The sequence below is a fragment of the Austrofundulus limnaeus genome, unplaced genomic scaffold, assembly GCF_001266775.1.
Source record: "Austrofundulus limnaeus strain Quisiro unplaced genomic scaffold, Austrofundulus_limnaeus-1.0 Scaffold35, whole genome shotgun sequence".
Classification (NCBI taxonomy): domain Eukaryota; kingdom Metazoa; phylum Chordata; class Actinopteri; order Cyprinodontiformes; family Rivulidae; genus Austrofundulus; species Austrofundulus limnaeus.
Genome location: NW_013952437.1, coordinates 2,869,186 through 2,878,909, shown reverse-complemented (window position 1 = coordinate 2,878,909; position 9,724 = coordinate 2,869,186). Strand labels below are relative to the sequence as shown.

At 43.2% G+C, this 9,724-nt stretch overlaps 1 protein-coding gene across 1 annotated transcript in view; it reads left to right on the top strand.

Annotated features, from left to right (window-relative positions):
• skib (v-ski avian sarcoma viral oncogene homolog b) overlaps positions 1-9,629 on the top strand; it is a 32,042-nt gene extending 22,413 nt beyond the window's left edge. The window contains exons 2-7 of the mRNA XM_014006436.1: positions 6,185-6,292; positions 6,514-6,614; positions 6,716-6,936; positions 7,165-7,439; positions 7,528-7,758; positions 8,524-9,629. Of these exons, the coding sequence (XP_013861890.1) occupies positions 6,185-6,292; positions 6,514-6,614; positions 6,716-6,936; positions 7,165-7,439; positions 7,528-7,758; positions 8,524-8,745 (1,158 nt within the window). The 3' untranslated portion in view covers positions 8,746-9,629. The remainder of the gene's footprint in view (positions 1-6,184; positions 6,293-6,513; positions 6,615-6,715; positions 6,937-7,164; positions 7,440-7,527; positions 7,759-8,523) is intronic.
• Positions 9,630-9,724: the final 95 nt, after the last annotated feature.

Here is a 9,724-nt window from a genome sequence, read left to right as displayed (position 1 = left end):
GTGTGTGTGTGTGTGTGTGTGTGTGTGTGTGTGTGTGTGTGTGTTGTTGCTGGTTTGTAACCTTTTGTCTTTCCACAGATGTATGGCTTCATATTTCCTCCTCTTGTTGCGACTGTGTGCAAACTATCCGCTAAATTTGGCAAAACGTCTTAACTGCTTCGTCTTCTTCATCTCACAGACAAAACGATTGTGCCAATTAAAAGATGAAACACTCATCTGCAGCGATACTTGTTTTGTGTCTTTTAGTTTAAGGTTTACTGTCAGGTCATCCTCCGGGGGCGGGTGGGATTTCGACGCCACTGTCAACATCCAGTGGCAGGCAGGCATGTCTCGTTGTTCTGGTTGCCATGTTTGGGCCTGAAGTGGAATTCTTGTATTTTTTTTCTTCCTCATTCACCACCAGTACAGTAATTTCTCTTTTTGTTTGCTCTCACCAGTGAGGCGATCGCTTCATGCTCACACAAGCCGTCGACCTCTTTCAGGAACTGTTTCTCTTCTTTGTTGTTGTTCTTCACAATGAAGACACCAGAAATGAAACTTGTCAGCAGAGGATTACAGAGAGTTCGGTGTGTTTTATCAGTCTTAATCCAGATTTGGATGTGACGCACACTGGCATTGAATGAAGTGAAGTTTATATGTCTTCACAGGTGGAGAAAAGAAATCTCCGTCATTACTCTAATCCAGCCTGGTCCTGGAGGGTCCCTGTCGTTGGAGGGTTTGCTGCTCCAGCACACCTGATTTGAATGAAGGGGTGGTTAACAGGTTTCTGTAGAAGTTGAAGAGGTAATTTAATCACTGAATCAGATGTGCTAGAGCAGGGAAACAAACAAAACATGCAGGATTGTGACCTCTGAGGACCAGAATTGGACAGCCTTGCTCTAATCTTTGCTTTTTATACAAGTGCAGAAAAACTGACACCATAACATTTTGTAAGATCCTAATGACTCTACTAAAAGGTGCTTTATATATAAAGTTGCATTAAAATACAAATTGATAACATTGTGTACAGAAATTTAAAGGGTGTTTGAAGAAATTGCGTTGCTCTTCCAATTATTAGATCATGAAGGCACTACGTTAAAGTGCCTGTGACATCAAATTTTTATAATAAACATCATGCATTATTTGAAAGATAACATTAATAACATTTTGCAAAAGAAATGAACGCCACTGAGATGAACAGTTGCTGAGATATTCATGTGTGAAGTAACAGGAAGTGATGTCAAAGGGGAATGTCAGCATGTGAACAGAGCATTGCTATAATGCTAAAAACACAGAATGTAGAGCAGAATCTGTTTCTTTAGATTATTTTGAGTCAATGTCAGAGCGAGATGAAGAGTCAGACTTCAAATAATATTATTTTTATAAACAAAAACCAGAAAGTTCATCTTCTTAAAGAGTTCCCCTTTGAGGTCACTTTCCTGTTTCACTTTGGCTGAGCCAATTCAGGGAAAAAAATGCCAGCTTTGTTTTTGTTTGTTTTACTCTTTGTATTTGAAAGGATATGCACGTCACAGGCCTTTAACGCTACGTTCTGCTACCTTGAAGCTGACARGCTGTGTGAATCTCCGAGGAGATTTTCCACCTTTAGGAAGAGCAGCTTGTTCTCCATCCACCTAAGACCTCATCAATTCTCAATCCCAAAGACAATTAGGACAATCCAATAAGCTCCACTGTAATGCCGGCCTTATGCCAAGCCTGGTAGGCTGCCTTTCTGCGACTATACTTCCGTGACTCAGTTTACTACATAAACAAAATGTCCTCAAAAAGGACACGGTGGCGATGTGAGTAAATGAATAAATTGAGCTACGATTTAGAGGGGACATGGGAGCTGCGTCCGTGTRGAATAGGGATAAAGTTTCTGAGGTGTTTTAGACATTCGCCGTTAGTTTTCAAGCCCAGCTGTCACTGCATGAGGTGACTGAGGGGCTTTATATAAATCAAGGGACTGTCATGTGATTTATGCATTTTGAATGGAGAGCTCAAGGCATCGCTGCAACTTTATCTATATCGAACTGCACGGATCGTGTTACTAAAACTAGTATTCCCTCACTTCCAACTAAGGCTGTAACCTGACAGAGCCGTGCCAGTTGGTGTGCCCTTGAGTGAGACAGCGCCCCTCTAAGCACACGTCGATCTGGGGATTACATTCAGGGGTTTAGGAGCTGGGGGGGGCTGTAATCTGAAACTGTTGTGTCTTGTTGCTGTGCACTTTTCTTAATGCTGCCCTATCCTGCAGCGTGCGTTGGTATTGTATGACCATTGCCCTAGGAAGTTCATCTGGGGGAACTATTTTTGTCTCACCAGATGAGTGTTGCACCGTGTTTTTGTTTCCTCCTAATTTCATTAGTGTGTGTGTTTTTAGAGCCACAACAGATGTAGAGGCTTACATTTTAGCCTTTCTATCACACTGTGTGCTTCTGAAAAGCATGAAAAATTTAGCAAGATTACATAAAAGAAGGCACACTTACTTGCGTTTGTGCTGTTCCTGAGCAGAATCCCATTTGCATCACTATAGCAATAGTGGGTCCATACATCCAAGAGCTATAGCTGATAGCCTTGTATAAATCCAAAAAGGAAGTCCATCTGTTAACCATCATGTGAAAAGCTTGCTGTCTAACTTGTTTGGGTTAGTGGATTTTACCCCTTTTTTCCCCCACTTTTCTCATACAGACTAAGCCAAGCTAAACGGCTTAGTCTCATGTTTTTGTAAATGTTTCAAATTATTATTATTACTATTATATAGARAGTAATTTTAGTGTATGAAAACCAATCCTTTAGTCTGAGGCCCTCTCCACACTAACTCGGATAATTTGCAAAACAAACTTTTTTTGCACCTCTTCTCAAAATCAAACAGCATTTTTTTTCGACAATTAAAAACAAAGATTTTAAAAAACCCTTTTTCACTTAGTTTTTGGTGTATCAGTTTCAACTTGACAAATGAAGCCTAATTTGCACATCTCCTCTGTTGCCTTTTGCTCTAAAAACCACCACAATGACATCAGTTTTTCCACTTACAACTCAACATCTGGTTTGTTGTCCTGACTTTGTCACTATGAAACTTCCATGTTATGAGAAAGTTGGTCACGTTAAAACGGCGGTATAAAGAAGAGCTCCAGTACATTTGAGAGTCTGTTTTGTTTGTATTTTGATGAGCTAATGAAGATGTCAGGTAATGCAGACGTTAATTTCATTGTCTGATTAATGATTTCTCATTTTAACTCATAAATCATAGCAGTGTATTTGTTGCAGTATAACACTGACAGCCGGAATTAATGTAAAATTCCAATGAAAGACCAAAAGGGCGCACCTTAACCACACTTTTTTTCACCTGTTTAGACTCATATCTGTTCAATTACCATCTTGTTTTACACTCGTCTCTGTTTCTGCACACCATTTGTCTTATTTCTTGCTCCTTAGCTCACATTATTGCCAAAAATAAACTGTTGTATAAACAGTTTGTCATGAGATTGCACAATTTCTAAAATACAATTTTCCGGTGGTGACAACAACCCAAAGTGTGTTCAACCCTAATTGTAAAACTGAGTCATTGTTTTGTCACTGTTGTGTTATTTGACTAAACTGAACCTTTAACCAGTATTTTTACTGTTTGCTGAAGCTCCGCCCAAAGAAATAAAATCAACATCATGCCCCCATTCGGTCTGTTATAAATTTTGTTTCGACATCGAATGGCATTCATCTTTAAGACGGACGTTAACTCGTTGAGATCAATAAATATATATGGTGATTGTCTTCATGTTAAATACAAACCAAACAGTAAGACATCGAGAAGCCATTACTGAGCTGGCAGGCCAAACAGCAAGATGTTCAAACAGATATTGATATGTTTGCAACGTGCTGTGTGTTTATCACCAGGCATGCCAGCGTGGAAACAGTTGGGTCCTATGTTTGAGCTGCAATGCCATTATATAGCACTAATTAAAAAATAAAGCATGTCTACTCTTGCCCAGCTGCTATTAGAACCTGTTTAGCCCACAGGTTTGTTTTGAACTGCTCCCTCATTACAGTTCCTCAAAGAAATTTCCTACAATAGTGAGTTGAAAAGGCCAGTGCTTGAATGGAGTCTGAAAGGAGAGGCTGTACTTGGCCTTCAAGAACACATTCCTTCAGCTCAGTGCTTCCTCTGTGGTCCCCCCCCCCCCCCCCCCTCCCACTCAAGACTCAGTTCCCACAGGGGACTCAGCCAAAGCAAACTCCTCAGAGGAAGTCGCCCTCTCCTTTCAGTGTGGGAGAAAGAGAGGGATGGATGTCCGATCCAGGCCCCTGTGGGACCTGCGAGGCAGTGAGATGTGCGAGGAGGAGGCTGTCATGTCTCTGTGGCCGTGCAATGTCTATGATGTGGTGGTGAGTAAAGCCCGTGCGGCTGCTCTCCTGTGAGGTCAGTGTCATATTTAGCCAGCAGGTCCCTTGTGGTGTCTGGGAGTGTCTGTTTTCTGGCTCTATTATGTCTACTGCTCAGAGCCTTCCTGGAGCTGAAAACCTCAGGGTAGAAATAGTACCAGACACGCAGACATCCTTTGTCAGGGAAAAAAAAGGCAGTCACGTCAGTAATTACAGAGTCTGATTACACCAGGGCAAGCAGCTCTTGGAATACCACTGGCCGAGACCCAGGCAGGTGCGGGGTCGAGTCATCTGCTGAGCACCGAGGAGGTCTGGGTTAAAAGATTTAACCTACAGTAGCAAAACCAAACACTAAGCTTTGTGTGTGAAAGGTGTGTGGTGACTGGTTAGACGGGTGGAGGAGTGTCTGGGCAAATATGTGCGCCTCGTGCTGCTTYAAACCAACAGTTAGATATAAATCTGATTAAAGAAACTGAAGCTTTTCTTTTAAAGCAGTTCGTTAACTCAAGTCACTGTTTTAGAACTGCAGCAGACTTTATCTGTATTTTCGGGTGTGCTGTGCCAGACCTAAATTACCACCTCCACCCTTGAGCGCGGTGTATCAGACACACACACACACACACACACACACACACACACACACTCCCACACACACATATGTCTCTGCACCCCTTCACGCACGCGCCTTCCCACACAACCCACTCATAGCTGCACGAGCGCTGCGCACGCACCAAACACACAAACCCCGGCTTTGTGCAAGAAAATCTTTTAGGTGTGATTCATTACCAACCACGGCTTTCTCGTTACATTTCCATATTTAGGTGATTACAGCTAAGCGGCRATTAGGATTTCACAAATACACGTAACCCCGCAGGAGTGTGTGTGTGTGTGTTTTTTTTTCCATTGAGGATTTTTAAGGCTCTAATCATTTCTCTTGACTCGCACGGGAGGAGATGGGAGTGTTGGCCATCCTTGCAGGCAGGATGTCATTGTRGTGAGTAAGAAAGCGACAGGCAGGTCTGTGCTGGCCTCTGTGCCTGCCTAGGTAAACATATCCTCAGTCTGACAAGGAGGAGGTTAACCATCTGAACACTGGGGCCTGCAGCTTGCCACACACACAGGGATACTGTATATCTGAGAAAAAGCTTGTGGGCTTCAGGGTTTTCCAGCAGACAGATACTTCCCCCCCTCTGGTTTTGAGAACGCCCTCAAACTGCACATGACTCTGCAGTTCTGTGAAYGCGTTTTTCGAAAACCCTTCCACTCCATCTTCTGTCAGAACCGAGTGCAATCGCTTTAATTTTCCTCTTCCTCTCTCCGTCTGGGTCTGCCTTTTGCCTCGCTGTGTTTCTGCGGTTTGTGGAGTCGATCTGCTCCACCTGACGGCGCCTCTTCTCCTTGGCAGGGAGCGATGTAGCCTCGCTGGCTGCCAGCCAGACCGGCTCGAGTGTCTGCTCAGCTCAAAGACCTGCTCGCGCACGCACGTACGCGCAAACACACACGCATGCAGACATGCCAAGCTCAGAGATTGAACGCTTACACAGACGCATCTTCCGTCCTCCCTCTTCGCCTCGCTCTGACTCTATAATTTTCTCCCTTTCCATGACCTTCTGTTATTTAGTGTGGGAAAGAATTGTAAAACATCCCTTCATGTTCTGACAAATCTGTGTCCTACTTATGAATAATGCCATTTAAAGTCAGAGCGTAGCCTTGTTTTTTTTTTTTTTAAGAAGGTGTGGTTTAAAAAAAACGTCTACTGTACTCTGTGATGTAATGTGTGCACTTTATCTCTGTGAGGATGGTGATGATTCTGCTCTTTCCTCAGTCGCCGAGCCCGATCCCACCCAAGAGGTCCAAACTGGACAAATCTCCGCCTGCTGACAAAGACAGGAAACCTGATTGGCTGCAGTCACTGTCCAAGTCTGCACACAAGGTTTGTAAGCTCCATGGCGGCGTTAAGGATTAAAACATCAGGGTCCGATGCAAAAGTTATTTCTCCTTTTGTTACGTTATCGTTTATGTGGCTTCCTTGTTTGAACAGAAAGGCCTTTAAACACGTTTGTCATGGCTGATTTCTCTTTTGTCATGGCTGATTTATTGCTTTAGTGGTAAAGTTTTATCTGAGGTGGTTGTTCTTTTTGTTTGTTTGTCCAGGACCTGAAACAGGTCCAGATGAAACAGAGGCCCTCTGCTTTCCGTCCCTGGTCTCCCRAAGCCGCAGAAAAAGAGAAACCATGTCAAAATGAAACAGAAAGGTGAGTTTTTTGTATCCGATCTTTAACKTTTAAACACAAAACATCTGTTTAGGATGTTTCTGACCTTTAAATAAATGTATTTTTTCCACATGTCTACGTAGGTCCTGCTTAAAAAATCAAGAAACCCTATCTGCTCCCATGGCTCCTCTGCTCCATCCCAGTGACGCTCAYATTTCTGGCAGGGAGTCTAAAATCATTCCCATTCAAGAGCTGCATAACGGTGGTCCACAGCCGTCAACAAAACCGCCCCACTCTGCAGCCGCTGGTCGAGTGGAGGACATGGACACGGATGGAGAGATCGATGTGGATGACTGTGATGATGGTAAGTTTGAAATAGTTGGAACCAAAATAAACCAACACATATGTAATTACGCACTTAGTTTATATAAGACACCATTTTTTCTGTGGTTTTATTTTATTGAATAAAAAGAGTCACAAGAGAGTGAGTTGGATTCTAGTACAACTGCGCCACCTGGTGTCAAACAAAAGTCGAAACATGCTTTTTCTGAGTAGCTGAACATCCAAATTTCCTGCACGCGTCTCTCCTCAGGTCCTGTTTCCGCCTCCTCTGTGGCTCTACCTCCCACAGCTCCCACCAGCATCACTCAGACCCTGTCGCCTCAGAGGCTCGCTCCCGTTCAGGATTTAACTCCCTGGCTGCCGGAAAGCATCTGCCCAGAGATCGACACCATGAGGCAGATGTTGTGCACTGGCCCGGACACCAAAGAGGCCCGRGAGAAAATCCTGCAGGAGATTGCCAGAATGCGGGTGAAGCAGGAGGAGAAGCTGTCAGCAGCTCTGCAAGCCAAACGCAGCCTTCAGCAGGTATTTCCCTGAGAAGAATCACAGCACACTTCAGGTGTTTCGGGGGTGTTAGTTTTTTAAACGTGTCCCCTCTAAAATGRTTTGCCAGGAGTTGGAGTTTGTAAAGGTGGCGAAAAAGGGACGTCTCCGCGATGCCATCGAAGCCAAACGCAACCTGCGGAAGGAGATCGAGCGCCTTCGCGTGGACTGGGAGAGGAAGATAAGGGAGGCAGAYGAGTCCTGTGGGCGGCTGAAACGGGAGCTGGAGAGAGAGAGACAAGTGCGGGCGTGCGACCAGGGATGTGAGGCTGAACGTCTTCGCGTTAAATACTCTGCTCAGGTAAAACGCCTCTTCTCTTCTCCGCAGATGTCTCGTTGATAATGTAGAAATTGCCAAGATGTTGGAACACAAATGCTCGGCCAGTGTAYGTTTATAATATTCACATTCACGACACTAAAAACTGTTTGTGAGCACAGCYAGTGAATCTCCTAAAACAGTTACAGGTTGTTTTTTTACAGCCGCAGCAGCTCAGTGGTCAGTGCTCCAGCCTTGTAATCCTGAGGCTGCAGGTTTGAGCCCCTTGTTGCATCCAAAAGGGCAAATTGGCATAAAAACAACTGTTACATGCGAGTTCACTCGCTGGGGAGACCCATGCAAAAAGAAAAACAGCCAAAAGAACAAAGAATTTTTTCTTTGGGCTGAATCTTTATCGATTCTTCCAAAATCTCTGTTATTCTAGTATTTATGGACAAAAACAATAAAAACATGAGCATGGAAAATGTCACTGTTAGTGTTGACAAGTCCCAAATTTCACCAAAATCTACAGGAATTCGTGCCTTGTTTTTCCTCATGCCTCACTGTCCTGCATGTTTTAGTTGTTCCCCTGCTTCAGCACATCTGATTCAAATAATTAAATGGCCTACTCAGAATGTCATCAAGTTTAGCAGAAGCCTGTCAATCATTCGTTMATTTCAGTCACGTGTGTTGAAGCAGAGAGCCATCTAAAACATATAGGAAACTGGAGCACAAGGACCAGGGTTGCAGACCTCTAGCCTACGTTATGTTTTGCACTGAGTGTGTGTGTGTGTGTGTTGTTCTGCGCAGATTGAAGAGCTGCACGTGCAGCTGCAGCAGGCAGAGGCTGACCGGGAGCAGCTGAGGCAGGAGCTGCAGCAGGAAAGAGAAGCTCGACAGAGCCTGGAGAGCGTGGTGAAGGACCTGCAGACCCAGCTGTCCCTGCAGGCCAACTGTCAYCTTCCTGAAACCTGCAAAGAGACATACATGGACACAAGAACCCCCGTCACACAGCCCAGCAAAGGATCCTAAAGTTGCACTTTTAGAAGTGGACAGAGACTCAATGAAATGGAGCATGTTTAAGGACTTTGTTACGCCGCCTGTTATTTGAGGGGGAAAACATCAGAAAGTCACTTTTGTAGAAAAAAAAGTCATATATGATATATTACCACATACAACAAAGTTATTATGAGAACATGACAGATTTCATGACATGAACTGGAAAGTAGCATGAGCATGTTAAAGAGGGTGAAACTATGAAAAGACTTCTCCGGAGAGCGACACATCCTTTCTGTGACGTCAGAAACCCCCCGACCCCCGACGCAGTCCGAGAGTTTGGTTTCGGTATAAGCTATTCAAAGATGAGCGACTCTGGCTACACAACACTACTTGAATATGAAGGGAAGAACATGAGCAGTTGATGAAAGTCATCCTTGTGCCACAGATCAATGGTACACTCCRAGGTGTCACTGCAGACCACTGGAAACAAGAGACACAAGTTTACCACTATTTACTTTAGGTATCTGCTTGCTTTTTATAAATATGTACTTTTTAGGAATTATTGCTTGCTTGACACTTATTCCACAGGTAAAAAACAAACAAAAAAACCCACAAATATACAAACATTCATATTCATATAGCAGCTTATCTACCTTTTGTATTTTATAAAYCTGAGGTATTGGATGTTTGGTGGACTGATTTTACTGTCCACCAGTGTTTAACACATAGAAATTTTGTATTATTATCATTATTATTATTATAATTATTATTACTCTCCCAAACAAGTAATAAATAGCAGATATATTTTGCCAACATTAATCTACATAAACACGCTCCTTCAAAAATTTAAAAGAGTTGTTTAGGTTGAAAAATGGTACTTCAGATTCTTTGTAGAATAAAATAGTTTTTAAATTTGCTGCCTATTAAGTTTTTTTTTTGTCTCTGGTTTCCTAAACCAACAAGTTGCTGTTTGTATGGGAAAAAACATTTTTACAAATATTAAATATATGGA